Source organism: Pelophylax lessonae (assembly GCF_965119305.1).
Source record: "Pelophylax lessonae genome assembly, chromosome: 7".
Taxonomy (NCBI): Eukaryota; Metazoa; Chordata; class Amphibia; order Anura; family Ranidae; genus Pelophylax; species Pelophylax lessonae.
In genome coordinates this window covers 167872124-167888109 of record NC_138774.1, presented here as the reverse complement: position 1 = coordinate 167888109, position 15986 = coordinate 167872124, and the positions used below count along the sequence as shown (strand labels likewise).

Sequence of the window (15986 nt, the reverse complement as noted above, 5' to 3'; positions counted from 1 at the left end):
CTAGTGCCGCATATTCTTGGATGCTCAGCTATAAAACTAGGTTTTTGGGTCCAGACTGGGGGAAGCTGTATACTGATGGAAGCACCCAAGCTGGGTACTGGACAGATCCGTCACACCTCTGTTCTCAGCTGCAAAAGCTGGGAGAGGAGAAACAGCAATACACTGGTCTTCCTAGGGAAAGGCTGTGCAAGGGTGGTGAGTCAGGACAACTCTGTTCATTGGACATGTCTGATATGTTCCCAGCATAGCTAGAGAACTGACAATGTTGTGTTCTCCTGCTTAGTGTGGTCAGTTTTTAATAGGAAAGCAGAGGCACTGGCAGAAACATCAGGGATTTCACACAAAAGGAAACATTACAGAGAGAACAGGATACATTTAATTCAAGTACCTGGTACATAGCAGGGATTTGTAACAAACACTTTAATTTTCTTCAAGTAAAGCATATGCGTATTCAGTAAACAAAAAAAAAAAAAAAAAGCCACCAGTGAAATAGAGTGTGAGCTATATCGGAAGCAACTTGAGCACATATTTGAAAGTCCATAGGAATAAATGGGATTGCAGGGCACATGTGTAGGCCTGGTCAGGAATGTTTTAGACTATGATAAAGAATTTTGTATGGATTTATTAGATTAAAGGCTGCACACTATGATCCACAATCTTTTTCATATATGATGTCTCTGTTTAAAGTGACCCTGCCATCAAAAAAATATTATATGAAACATCATTCCCACTGCTTTGCGCTTCCAGAATGGTGCTTAGTTCAAAATAAGTATTTTGCTGAAGTTTGCAGGTAAACCAACACTTGTAGGAGTGTCAATTGTCCTTTTTTCCATAGCTCTCACTTGCCCTTTTAGCCAACCACCAAGTCACCACTATGTCCTGTAATAACGTGAAGGTCAGCAAGTGGAACCCACCATCCTAAATGTACAGAATAGTGGCCAGCATCAGATGATACCTAAAGCGGAAATCAACCTTCCTCCCCAAAGAATAAGAAAGGTCCCCCAAGAGATTTGAACCATATACTAGTTATATACAGTTATGGCAGACCTACCTGGAAGCAACCTTCTCCAACGTTGCGGTGTCTATGTTCCCGTGGTTTAGGGCCGTTCTTTCCTCTCCTGGTCTTCCCTCTGAGTTCCGACCCTTCAACCACTTGATTGGTTGGGCCACGATGATGTCACTCCCGTACACATGCACGGGATTCTCATCGTCAAGACACAGATCCATTCTGTAAGCTGAGCTGTGCATTTGCAGTTAAGTGTACACAAACGCTGACAGTCAGGGTAAAGCAAGTATGACAGAAGAGACCAACAGGGTCTCTTTTGTCACAAAAATCCTGCCTGACAAACCTTTTTGTTTTTTAAGTTCAATTCCTCTTTAATTTACCTATATAACTATATTAGTTATATCTGGATCATTTGGTTAAAAAATATTGCAGGGCTCAGTTTTCAAAAAACGTACATATTCTTTATTTCATTTATTTTATTTTACTGTTACATCATAATGTGATCAGATTTCCTGTAGCAGAATTATTTTGAACAAATGTTCACGTGATGTTGACAGGAATCCAGCGTACCTTTAAAACACTGGCAGACACTGGCAGACACCAATAACCGAAGCACAGCTTATGAAATATTAAACCACATTCTATTTTTGTTTAATGTGATCTGAAGTGGCCACTATCTTGATCAGAGGAAACTGTAGATAAAGAGCATAAGGTTGTTTGTCAGTGTAGCTGGCACTATGCATATGATACACATACTTCACAAATATTACACAATATAAACACAAACCATGGGTGAATTAAAGTGGCACCTAATAAAATGTAAAAAAAAAAAAAAAAAAAAAATCACTACCTGAGAAGACTTAATATTGTATTTACCTATCCCACTGCCCACATCGACAATCTGCGTTTCTTCACATTCTTGAGCTACTGCTCGAAGAATCTTCTGCATTCAGCTCACTTACACTATATTGTCAAAAGTATTTGGATTCCGGCCTTTACACGCACATGAACTTTAATGGCATCCCAGTCTTAGTCCGTAGGGTTCAATATTGAGTTGGCACACCCGTTGCAGCTAGAACAGCTTCAACTCTTCTGGGAAGGCTGTCCACAAGGTTTAGGATTGTGTCTATAGGAAAGTTTGACCATTCTTCTAGAAGTGCATTTGTGAGGTCAGGCACTGATGTTCGACAAGAAGGCCTGGCTTGCAGTCTCTGCTCTAATTCATCCCAAAGGTGTTCTATTGGGTTGAGGTCAGGACTCTGTGCAGGCCAGTCAAGTTCCTCCACCCCAAACTCACTCATCCAGGTCTTTACGGACCTTGCTTTGTGCCCTGGTGCGCAGTCATGTTGGAACAAGAAGGGGCCATCCACAAACTGTTCCCACAAAGTTGGGAGCATGAAATTGTCCAAAATGTCCTGGTATGCTGACACCTTAAGAAATCCCTTCACTGGAACTAAAGGGCAAAGCCCAACCCCTGAAAAACAACCCCACATCATATTCCCCCCTCCACCAAATGCTTTTGATAGGTCTGTGTCAATTTGTATGTGATTTGGACATGTGCGTGTAAAACGCAGGTGTCCCAATAATTTTGACAATATAGTGTATGTTGGATTCCTGATCCCTGGCTGCACTGTGCACTGTGGTTTAATACTGTAGATGTTACATAGAAGACACACAGTAAGAAAGTGGTCAGCAGGTGAAACCACATTACACAGTGGGGACCAGGCACCCGACAAACCCAGATGCAGAAGATTGTCCAGCAGGGTGTCCAACAGGTACATATTAAAAATCTTTTTTCATTGTTTTACAATTATTTTTGCAGGTGAGAAGATCACCTTAAAGTGCAACATCAGATTTTCTGTTTTAGGCAGAGTTAAGAAGGTTTAGAACATTTGCAATTTTTTTTTTTTTTTTTTTTTTATGTCTGTGTGAAGTGAAATTACTCATTACTTGTGTAATCAATAGGACAGGCAATCACTCTAGTGGGTTAAATTTGAAAAGTGACTGTAATGCTTCTTCACTAAACAAAGTTTTGGCTGAAGTCCTGCTAAAGTAATCACTGCTCAAGTGGATCTGACTTTCCTGATGCCAAGAATGGCTTGCCAAAATTACAAACCCTTTGGCAGGTAATACAGTAAACACATGTACTTCGGCTGTGTAATTAACTGTTTACCTAGAGTATCACTTAAATATTGAATTAATTACCAACTACCTATTATCAAGTGTTGTGTATTGTTTTTTAGAGCGCCACAATCAAATGTTTTATTGATATTTTTAGATATTTAATAATTAATAAAATGATATATTATTTCTGATCTCATATATATATATATATATATATATATATATATATATATATATATATATATATATATATATATATATATATTGTGGGAGATTAGCTCACAGGGATCACCTTTTCCAGCAAAATAAGGCCAGCATGCAGGTAATTTTTTTTAAAATTGTGTGTAAAATAGGTGCGCTAACAATGAATGAATAAATGAATATATCAACACAGTGATAAATAACAATCTTAAATATGGTGATATTCCAAGTGAGTAAATAAAATAAATCAAATGTCCAAAAGAAATCAAAAGTGACAAGTGATGAAACGTTGTGATCCTTGACTTATTAAATACAAAAACTCATATGGTGATGTGAATTCAAAAGTCCACAAAAACTCTTCACCAAAATGTTGAAAAGGTAAAGTAAGTTGCCAGTGCTCTGTGATTGAAGATCCCGCCACCACCACACTATCCTTCTTACCAGATGAATGAATTAGGAAGGCAGAGAAAACTCTGATGATAGTGTTGGGGAGAAGAAAATAATCAATTAATCCACCCTGTGATATGGTGCAGGATTAGCCTCTTACCAAATGGCAGATGGAATCAGCACAGAGAATATGGAGCAGACAATGCCTCTTCACTGTATCTGTAACTGGCAGCTGTGTTTCACTTTCACTAAGAATCCGTCCTCCTATTAGCTCTCCAAGATGAGCATTATGGTGATAGAAAATAAACGGACCATAGTGTAATATCCCCGAGGTAAATTTATTCAAAATAAAGTGTTGCACTTACATTAGGGATGGAAACATTTGCGGCAGTACAGAAACGATACACCTGACTCGGCTGCAGACCGAGCGGTGTTGGACGTTCGTGGCGGCGCGACACGCCTCCTCTCTAACGACGTTTCTTCCAAACGGGCTTCTCAGCAGAAGCCCGTTTGGAAGAAACGTCGTTAGAGAGGAGGCGTGTCGCGCCGCCACGAACGTCCAACACCGCTCGGTCTGCAGCCGAGTCAGGTGTATCGTTTCTGTACTGCCGCAAATGTTTCCATCCCTAATGTAAGTGCAACACTTTATTTTGAATAAATTTACCTCGGGGATATTACACTATGGTCCGTTTATTTTCTATCACCATAATGCTCATCTTGGAGAGCTAATAGGAGGACGGATTCTTAGTGAAAGTGAAACACAGCTGCCAGTTACAGATACAGTGAAGAGGCATTGTCTGCTCCATATTCTCTGTGCTGATTCCATCTGCCATTTGGTAAGAGGCTAATCCTGCACCATATCACAGGGTGGATTAATTGATTATTTTCTTCTCCCCAACACTATCATCAGAGTTTTCTCTGCCTTCCTAATTCATTCATCTGGTAAGAAGGATAGTGTGGTGGTGGCGGGATCTTCAATCACAGAGCACTGGCAACTTACTTTACCTTTTCAACATTTTGGTGAAGAGTTTTTGTGGACTTTTGAATTCACATCACCATATGAGTTTTTGTATTTAATAAGTCAAGGATCACAACGTTTCATCACTTGTCACTTTTGATTTCTTTTGGACATTTGATTTATTTTATTTACTCACTTGGAATATCACCATATTTAAGATTGTTATTTATCACTGTGTTGATATATTCATTTATTCATTCATTGTTAGCGCACCTATTTTACACACAATTTTCACTAAGGCACAGTTCAGGTTGCAGCTATCATTTATATCAGCGCACCCCTATTTTACACCAATTTTTTTTAAAAGTCTGGTGGGTTTCCAGCTTTATTCAGCAGAGGTTTTCCAATATGAAAACAAACAACAAAACAGTAAAATAAATCCTTGCCGTCCGGCGCTAAACTTTACAGGAATTTTCCTCACTATACAGTGTGGGGCTGGTCCCCATCACCCACAAAAAACACATGGCAAAGCAAATCTTTTAAAGTCCAAACAGAGCTCCTCTCTCAGATCCCCTTCGGAGTCTAAAGCCCCGTACACACGCACTGATTGTTGGCCGTAAATTTTCAGCCAACGTCCGATCGGCCGATTGTCGGCTTGTTAGTATGATGCTTCCGACAACCGACTGCAACTTTTCGGCCGAATAAAATCTGGTGTGCATGCTATAACATTTTTGTTGGCCGTCAACAGAACGGCCGATTGTTCGTCAGTCAGTACAGATTTCGGCAGACAAAAATCAGATGAGCAAGACTGGGCATGCTCAGAGAAGAAAAAACACACGGAAAGTCAACCAGCACATGACATCACTTCTGAAGTAGATTTTTGTTGGCCAACAAAAGTCCAGTGCAAGTCTAGAGCACATTTCAACCAACACAACAACACTGGACAAAAGACGACCGATAGGTCGGCCAACAATCGGTGTGTGTGTACGAGGCTTTAGGCCAGAGCATTTCTGTGCTCTTTTCCTGTTAATTTAAAGTTCACCTGAGCATGGACTCAGGTAACTCACAATCTCTGGACCAGAACCTAGCCTGTCACGGAGGCTGGAAAAACCCGGGCCGGATTCCGGTTCAGTCTCTCACTACAGAACTTATGCGAGGTGAAATATAGCGATTATCTACTACTTCACCTCGCATACCGTCACAATATATGTATATATATATATATATATACATACATACATACACACAATTTGTGATCATATTATGTTAATAAATAAATATAAAAATATATATATATATAAATATAAAACTATATATTAAATGAGTTGTTACAAACGTTGCATCAGTGTGAGTTATAATTTGCATATTTACAGTATCGGAAGCCTTTAAAAAAGAAGACTATTACTTAGCTGCCTGATTGAGAGTTATATCTTCCATTGATATTGGTGCCGTTGCCTTTCAACACTTCCAAATGTGTTGAATGTCCCCCACTGCGCACTGTGGTTCCTCCCATGGGCTGCTGTCCCTTTACAGAACACAGAAGTGACAAAGCACCTGACTATGATGGTATCTCTTGAGAAAAAGGAAGATTTCACTCAGTACTTGCTGGACAGGTAAGTATTCATCTTAGTTTTAGGAGGCTTATGTTTCAGTTTATCCAATGAGGTCACAGGGTCACTTTGGGACTGCCAGTGCTAACCCCCTCCTGAAGATGCTTAGTTGTTTGGATAGTACACTAAATCCCTGGTTCAGTAAGGTCCCAGTGAGTCAATTTTCCCTAGTTTGACATCTCTGTGTGTTTGCGGGCCATGTTGGCACGGGCACGGCAGCTTATTAATTTCAATGGGCTGTCGTGCCTGTGTTTCCACAATAAAATAACTTTTCGAAAATGCGGCTGCATTGAAATCGCATGGTCTTTTTGAGCATGTGATTTCCTTGTCGTTCCCACACACGCACTGCCATTTTATATGCGTGGGGGGCGCCGCACTTGTTTCCACAGAGCAGTGCGTTTTCACTGCGGGTGCAGGAATTGCTGAAATTCCCGCAGCCACACACAGAAGTGTGAACCTAGGGTTAACTTTCTTCTGTATCAGTGGGACAGGATGTGAGATTATTCTTTTCAGGGGAGCACAGAAGTAGTTAAACCCCTTTTTTTTTAGCAGTAATTTATTATTTTATTTTTTTTGCCTGTGTCCTCATAAGATTTACTTGCTGTTGCGTCTCCAGGAAACTATGGGAAATCTTTACAACATGGACAAACAGTTACACTTTGCAAAGGCTCCTTTTCTTTGTAACCCTTCACCTCTAAGTTCAAAAAACTATGCTGCACTTTCTAAAGACCTTTCAATATTGTGGCAACTTAAAATGGTATTTAACCCATAAGCAAACATTTATTGTATTGCAGCTTACCAATTCTTTAGAATGATTATCTATGTGCATGTTTCCATTATTAAATCACAATCATTATATTTATTTGAACTATATCTCAGTAATAATGTAATTTATTGTAAAATTTCTTCTGTTTACAGCTTGTTGCATCTATAGTTTTTATCAGTTTTGGAGTGATTGCGGCTTTTTGCTGTGCCATTGTGGATGGTGTTTTTGCTGCCAGACATCTAGTAAGTATTCCAAACCAAAACCTTTAGAGGGAATTTGTCACAAAGCCTAATACAGAAGAGAAATACATATGGAAGCTGCCTTTCTTTGACACTAAAAGCCCGTACACACAATAAGGAATCGGAAGTAAAATTTCATCCAACGAACAATCGGCCGATTTTTGGACCGTTAGTATAGAGCTTTTTCACAGCCAAATCCGAATTTTCAAATGACAAAAACTGGATGTGCAGGCTATAAAATTTTTATTGTATGTGAACACGACGTCCGATTTTCGTTTAATTAGTACAGTTTTTGTCTGAAAAAAATCATAAGAGCAAGACTAGGCATGCTCAGAAATGAAAGAACACATACAAAACAATTCAACACATGACATCACTTCTGAAGTTGAATTCTGTTGTGCGAGAATTTTCGTATAAAAGTAACCTCTTCACTTTCCATATGAGACCAGCATGCAAGAAAAAACGGAAGAAAATTTGTCCAATAATCTGATCGTGTGTATGAGGCTTTAAGGCTCGTACACACATAAGAAAATTGGGCAAGAATTTTTGGTCAAGGAACTTTCGTACGATTTTCGTATAGTGTGTACACAACTTTCTACAGCCGATTCAGGCCTTCTGAATGAAAATTTCAGAAGGAAGAAGCTTCAAAATTTGTCTCATAAGGGAACAGAACAAACGATTTTTGCCTAATGTGTACCATTTTTGTACGATTTTTTACAAGAAAAATATCAGAAATGAAAGATTGCGTATGATCAGAAACAATAAACAAAAAAAAAAAAAAAGCCTTTGTTGTATGAGAATTTTCGTACAAATTTTCTTTCATTGGTTCCAATTTGCTGTGAAACAATGAGGAAAATTAGACGATTGTTCGCCCAATTTTCTTATAGTGTGTACCCACTTTAGGCAAATATTCAACCCAGACAGTCAGCATTTCCTGGAAGTGTTATGAGTCCTAGGATTCTGAGAGTGGCTGCTTCCATCTAAGCTTCTTCCACAGGTTTTTTGATTTGTAACATGTTTCTCCAAGTAATTGTGCCCCAGCATTTCCTTAAAGTGATACTAAAGTCTCTTTTTTGTTTAAAAATAATAAACATGTTATACTTACCTCCTCTGTGCAGTTGTTGTTGCACAGAGCAGCCCGGATCCTCCTCTTCTCGGGTCCCCCGCCGGCGCTCTTGGCCCCTCCCTCCTGTTAAGTGCCCACCACAGCAAGCTGCTTGCGATGGGGGCACCAGAGCCGAGCCACAGCTTCCTGTGTATATTCAGACATGGAGCCACGGTTTGGCCCAGCCCTCTCCCCTGATTGGCATCGCTGCTGTGTCTTAGCCAATGAGAAGGGAGAGACCCAGACAGCTGAGGCACTCATGTACATCACTGGATCAAGATAGGGCTCAGGTAAATATTAGAGGAGCTGGGGGGGGGGGGGTGCTGTACACTGAAGGTTATCATCTTAATACATAGAATGCATTAAGATAAAAAAAAAACCTTCTGCCTTTAGAATCACTTTAAAGTAAACCTATCACAAAAAATACAGAGGCTGGTGTTGCTGATGTCATTCTTACAAATGTAGTATGTTGACTGCTATGATTACTTGGAATCAGTATACACATCAGGAAAGTTAGACAAGAAGAAGTAATTATCTGCTTAGTTATGTTGGATCTGGATCTTACTTGACATGGAGCTGAATTTATTTAAGGAAAAAAAAAAAAAAATGTCCACTGAGCTTAGAAAATACAGTGAAGCTGTGTTCACTTCCATCATAAAGTCAAAGAAGTCAAATGAAGTAAAAAAAAAAAAAAGTAAATTTACAGCAGGGGTAGGCAACCTTGAAGAGGTGGAGATCTACCTGAACAACATGTAAGAAGTCAAAGATCACCTGCCACTAATTCACCCAGTGTCGCCTCCTTTAAACCTCTAAATGCTGTCCGACCATGTCATGTCGCAATCACGTGCATTGCACGGCAATCATGGCTTTAAATAAGGTGGTGAGGAGGCAACATATCGCCGCCTCACCACCTGTCAAACATACTCAGATCGCTTTTCAAAGGAGCAGCAATGCCTGCTGCACTTGTAAATGAGCCCTTAGTTGCATTCGGTAGCAGCCTTAGGGCTCTTTCACACATAAAGTTGGGGGGGGGGGGGGTGGTAAAACACTGTGGTTAAGTTGTGGTTTTATCGCCCCCAATCCCTACCTCCTTTAGCTGCTGAGGCAGCAGGCAAAGGTGTACACATGCCACAGCAGAAATATGGTGGGTGCTACCGCCTGCCAATTGCAACCCATTCACGTAAATGGGGCACTCTGCAAGCACTCCACAACTGCATGCTTCTGCGGGGTCCAAGAGGATAAATCAGGTGATGAGAAAGCAACACAGTGCTGCCTGATTTAACCCCTGCTGTACTGCACAAGGTTGCAGGGCACTTGCAGATCTGCCTCATTCACTTCAATGGGTCATGCTTGCCAGGTGCTACACCCACCAACCATGACAGGGCCCTGCTGTGGCTGCGACAGGTCAACACCCCTAACCATTGCAGCTAAAGGGGGTGCGGTTTGGGTGGCAGTGGTAAAAATACATCCTAACTATGGGGTTTAACCACCCCCCTAAAATTCAAATGTAAATGAACCCTTACTGTTCTGAGCCCCCTTTTGGCTTTCACACCTATATGCTGCGGTTTACCTACACTACGGGTGCAGTGCATCTGCGACCTTCCTGGGTTAGCTTAATTTGCCATAGACTTCTATCATATCCTGCAGGTGTCGTGCACTTTTTGACAGCGCACCAAAATTCCTGCATTCAGAAAGCGCACCACACCTGCAGGATTCAATAGAAGTCTATGGCTAAGCACAACAAACCCATAGGAAAGCTGCAGGTACACTGCATTGCACCCGCGGTGTGGGTAAACCGCAGCACATCACTGTGAAAGAATCCCTATACTATTATGCCCAGTGTATAGCTTCACACTGACCTGAAGATCTTTTTTTTTCCTGCTGCTGGCACCGCACTGGAAAACGCTAGCCAGGATAAAATATGGAGTACAATGGTATCATTCCGCATGGGACAGGAGCCAGTACTACAGAGTAGGCATTGGCTTATGCTTCTTGCTCCCTACAGCTCCCACTGTACAAGCAGTTCCTCTGCTTTGCCCTCTGATGCTCTGGGATGGCGGGTCAGCAAGCCCAGACCGTGATATAGCAGTCACCTGGCTGCGATCTACAGGTTGTTGACCTCTGACATACATCCTTGTGAGATGTACCTCAAAGAGGAATCCTATCTGTTGACATGTAATTTAATTGTTACAGTGTAAAAAAAAACTTTCTGATCCAGAATATATGTACCTTGTATATATGTACCTTGGTGGTGGTGATTATATGAACCTGTAAGGACTTTTTCCTTTGTGCATCTTTCCCCCAATAAATAGACTTAAAAAAAATCTTCTGACCTGAATCTTTTTGGTCAGAAGGCTATATAAAAATCCTATAGTCATGAAAGGGTTAAAAAAGGAAACTTCAGACATTAATGGGGTGTGAAATGTACCATCAGTGTGCCAACTGGTTCATTTGTTTTCTTCCACAATTTGAACACATTGCTTTTTCCATGTGTGAAAGGGAAATGCTAGGAGTTAATAAAGCTAATTAGGTTAGTAAACCTGTCTTTAAATTAACGCGGCTGATCTCATTAGCACATGCAAGTTGCTTGGAAATCATGTCAACCATCTTGCTGCAATCATTTAAAGCAGAATTAAACTATGCAATTTAAAAAAAGCACCCCCCCCTCTCCCCCCAGGAGCTGTTAGCCATATTGTGCTAGTGAGCACTGCATATTAGCACATTATGGTAAAATTGCCTCTCAACTGATCTTCTCCAACGCTGGTCATGGGTGCTTCCATCTTCTCCCTGTCTTTCTTTGGGGTTCAGACTTTTCTGGTAAATGATTACGTGGCCCACATTGACATCACTTCCCCCGAATCTGCAAAGGATTTACATCATCGCAGTATGTAAATGTATGCCGAGCTGGGCTTGTGTGGTTCAGTATACGTTTTGTGTTTATTAAAAGTCAGCAGCTACAAAAAGTGTAGCTGCTGACTTTTAAGGCCCGTACACACGTACCGATCGTCGGCATACAAACGTCGGTGGACGAAGGATCTGCCGATTGTACGCGTGTTAGTATGGTGCCTCCGACAGATGTCTGCGCACAATCCGCGGACAAAAGTCTTTCTTGCAAACATGAAAATTTTTGTCTGCGGACACCAGAACGGACGATTGTTCGCCTGTCAGTATAGAATTCGGCCGACAGACCGCAGATTTGCAAGACTGGGCATGCTCAGAAAATTAAAAACACAGGGAAAGTTAACCATTACATGACATCACTTCTGCAGTCAGCTGAAGTCTGCAGACAAAATTCTTGTGCTGTCCTTGTGCTGTCTTTGCACTTTTCAACAGACACCGACATCCCGGGGAGAAAAGAGGAACATTTGTATGCCGACCATCGGTACGTGTGTACGGGGCTTTAGAAAAACATACACTCAACTGTCCCAGGATCCAGCGATGCAGCTGCCCGAAGCCTCGATCCTCTCACTCTCCTCTTGGTGGTGCCGGCATCTACAGTGTGGGCAGCCGGCTGTGACAGCTTGTGGCTTCACAGCCGGGTGCGCACTGCACATGTGTGAGTCGCTCTGCGCATTGTGAATGGCCGGGCAATCTTCTGGGACCTGTGACGTGTCCCCGAAGATTGCAGTGGGGAGGAGCGGGAGAAGAGAACTTCCGCTGAGCGGGTACCTGTCAAATCTTGGTACCCGCCCCCCCCCCCCCCCAAAAAAAATGACATGCAAAATGTGGCATGTCAGGGGGTCAGCGGTATTTAAAGCGGAAGTTCCACTTTTGGTTGGAACTATGCTTTAAGTCTAGGTTCACATCTATGCAGGCTGTGCTTGATGCATTTTCCCCCGCTTGTCTTGTGGTGCATTTGTGTTCTTAAACCCTTGTTATTAATGCGTTTTTTACACATTTTGCGTTTTCCCATAAAAAAACACTGTATATAGCTGGTTGCTAAGGATGGGGCCAGAAAGCTGGCTGCTGGATCCTTAACAAAAGATGAGTCATCAGCTGTCAGTGGGCTTCCCTGCTGACAGTTTAATGTAAAAAAAAAAGAAGAATTGCTGGCAAAAAAAATCTGGAAAAAAAAGGCGAGGATAACCCCCCACCAAATTCAGGAAATAGAAAATTGTGGGGATGCCCCCCCCCCCCAGGCTGCATGCCCTCAACATTGTGGGGATGCTTTGGGGCTGGGAGGGCTCTGCCCCCCCCCGCCCAAAAGCACCTTGTCCCCATGTTGATGGGGACAAGGGCCTCTTCCCCACAACTCTGGGCTGTGGTTGTTGGGGGTCTGTGAGCTGGGGGCTTATTGGAATCTGAAAGCCCCCATGTGAAGGAGTATGGGGTACATAATACCCTTTACCCATTCACCAAAAAATTGTAAAAGTGCATAAAGACAGGAGCCAGTTTGTGACAATTCCTCCATTAAAAAATAAAGAACAATGTCTCCCAATGTATATCCATCATCAGTCACGCTGCTACCACCACCGATGGACCCTGAAAAATGAAGAGAGAGAGAGAGAGAAAAAAAAAACCTCCGCTCATCACGAACGGTCCCGCAGACTGTCTGCTCTGCTGTGTGACCTTTCCTAAATAGCTATAAGGCGGAGGCACCCATCAATGTCACCTGGGGGTAACGCCAGAGTCACACTGATCGAAAAATGACGTGCATTTGCGGGTGCAAAATGATCATGCGATTTCCCTGTGGGGCGCGTTTTAAAAAAGACACATGCACCTTTTTCTGTGGGAAACGCAGGCACGGCAGCCCATTCATTTGAGGGCCACAAAAACACTATTATGGTCCCTTTCATACGGGCTTTCCTATGGAGCAGCGGATGTCAGCGGAGACATCTCCGCTGACACCCACTGCTATCCGATCCTGTCTGTGAAATCTGGATGGATGGAAACCCTATTTTCCATCCGTCTGGAGGATTGGATCGGATAGGATCAGGTTAAAACGGACAAGCGGTCCGTTATCACCCAATCTCCCATAGAGGAGAGCGGGCATCTGACAGGTCTGTCTCTGTAAAGTAAGCAGAGATGGACCTGTCATCCGCCTGCTCAGCTGGGATTGGCGAATCGAACCCCGCCGAGAAAAACAGAGACCGCCGAGCGCTCCGCCGAGCACACCGCCCCTGTGAAAGGGGCTTAATGTGTGAAACCAGCATAAGGCCCCTTTCACACATATGGTCTGTTCAGTTCATCAGTTCAGTCACGTCAAAATGTATCAGTTTTTCATCCATTTTTTTTTACATCCACTACCAATGCAAAAACGGATGAAAAACAGACCGTTTACATCTGTTTTTCGTCCGATCCGTTTTTTTGACGGATGAAAAATAGGACATTCATCTGTTCCAAAAAACAGACATTGACAGAAGCGGATGAAAATGGATGTTAACGCATGATCATCCGTTGTCATCCGTTTTTACATAGAGATGCATTGATGTCCATTTTTCATCCGTCAACGGATGGATAAAAAACGGACAAACAGACCTATGTGTGAAAGGGACCTAAGTCTTCAACAGCAACACAGTTACAAATAAAAACACTGTTTTAGATTTAGATAAAACTGCTGTCTGTCCAGCTAAAGCTGGAGATGTTGTGGCTGGAATTTCATTTTAATATTTGTTTTGTATGATTGCTGATTCCTGTGGTCTAATAATTCACCCATAGCTTAAAACAATGTAATATTTGGTGACACAATAAAATAAAATAAATAAATAAAACCCCAGATATGTTATAAAATACTTGAATGCAAAAAAAAAAGGAAATTTTTCATTTTATTTTCTAAAGGATCTAAGACCAATCTATGCAGGAAAATGTCGATACTTTACCTCTTCAGATGAGGATCGCTCCACTGATACTACCGAGGTAAGTTAGATGACATGATCTATACTCCTGATTTCAACCTGTGGGAATGTTTAATCATCACAGTTTTTGATTTCCTCTTTCTTTCAGGTGATGTGCCAGATGCCAACTCGAGGATCTTGTTCGTTGAAAGTAAAAAGCAACACCTGTTATTGCTGCGAGCTGTATAATTGTGGGAGGTAAATGACTATGCCATGCTTTTTTTGTTTATGTTTGCTGACCTATTAATATTAGTGATGGGTGACTCTGCCCAGGTTCAAGTCACTAAGGCTGGCCATGCATTATACAATTTTCTGTCCAATTTTCTTGAAATTTACCTTCAACTATGTAGTACAAAGGCCTGCCTAATTGGATACAAGTGAAAGTGTTGTTTAGCTTTGACCTCATGTTATGTGGTTTGTAATAAATCTAAGAGAAAATTGTACAAGAAAATTGAACATGTATGGCCAGCCTAAGGGTTCAGGAAAATTCTGACAATTTTAGAGGCTAAAAGGAAAACTGTTGTAACAAAAAAAAAAAAAAAAGAATGGGTAGATGGGCACTGCCATGGAGGACACTTAAGAAAGCAAAAGAAAAAAAAAATGTAAATCTGAAACAGGGAGAAGGTCCTTTGGAGGCAGATTTGAGGGTGAGAAATAAAAAATGCCAATCCTTTATATTACATGCTTGGGAGATATTAACACTCCATTCACACTAGCACGACTTGTCAGGCGACTTGTGTGCCCTCAAGTCGCCCCAAGTCGCTTGTCATAACAAATGCAATGTAAATGAATGAGAGCCGTCTTAATTGGCACTACTGAAGTCGCTCCGACTTCAGAAAAGGGTCCTGTACTACTTTGAGACGACTTGTATCAATAGACTTCAATCGGAGTCGCCTCCAAGTCGGATTCTTATCTTATTTGAAGCGACTTGTTATCAGACTTTTAAGGAAGAAGAAAGAGATTAGCCAGGCATTCCCCACATTGCAGCCATGCCTATATGATATATATATATATATATATATATATATATATATATATATATTCCATTATCTCTGCTTGGTCTGTGTGAGTGGCACTGGTGGACACAGATAAGTGGCACTGGTGGACACTGATTCGTGGCACTGGTGGACACTGATTCGTGGCACTGATATGTGGCACTGATACGTGGCACTGGTGGACACTGGTGGACACTGATTCGTGGCACTTATACGTGGCACTGGTGGACACTGATTCGTGGCACTGAATCGTGGCACTGATACGGGGCACTGGTGGACACTGATACGTGGCATTGGTGGACACTGATTCGTGGCACTGATGGACACTGATTCGTGGCACTGATATGTGGCACTGGTGGACACTGATAAGTGGCACTGATACGTGGCACTGGTGGGCACTGATACGTGGCACTGGTGGACACTGATTCATGGCACTGATATGTGGCACTGGTGGACACTGCTTTGTGGCACTGGTGGGCAGTGGCACTGGTGGACACATACGTGGCACTGGTGGGCAGTGGCACTGGTGGACACATATGTGGCACTGGTGGGCAGTGGCACTGGTGGACACTGATACGTGGCACTGGTGGGCAATGAGGAAATGAGTAAAAAAAAAACAGAAAAGGGGAATTAGGTCACAACACTTCATATTCTGATTGGCCAAATACAAAGTCGTCTGTCATATAAGTCACGAAAAATAATTCACAGGTCGCGCTGAAGTCGCGATAAAAAGTCGCTCCGACATGGGGCGACTTATGGTC

The 15986-nt window shown here is 42.0% G+C and overlaps 1 protein-coding gene across 2 annotated transcripts in view; it reads left to right on the top strand.

Moving 5' to 3' along the window:
• The window catches only part of TMEM255A (transmembrane protein 255A), a 121964-nt gene that overhangs the window by 64666 nt on the left and 41312 nt on the right, over window positions 1-15986 (top strand). Inside the window, exons 4-6 of one of the 2 annotated variants that reach the window (XM_082264639.1) lie at window positions 7205-7294; window positions 14175-14252; window positions 14340-14428. In XM_082264639.1, the coding sequence (XP_082120765.1) occupies window positions 7205-7294; window positions 14175-14252; window positions 14340-14428 (257 nt within the window). The remainder of the gene's footprint in view (window positions 1-7204; window positions 7295-14174; window positions 14253-14339; window positions 14429-15986) is intronic. The other variant, XM_082264640.1, reaches the window with a different exon arrangement.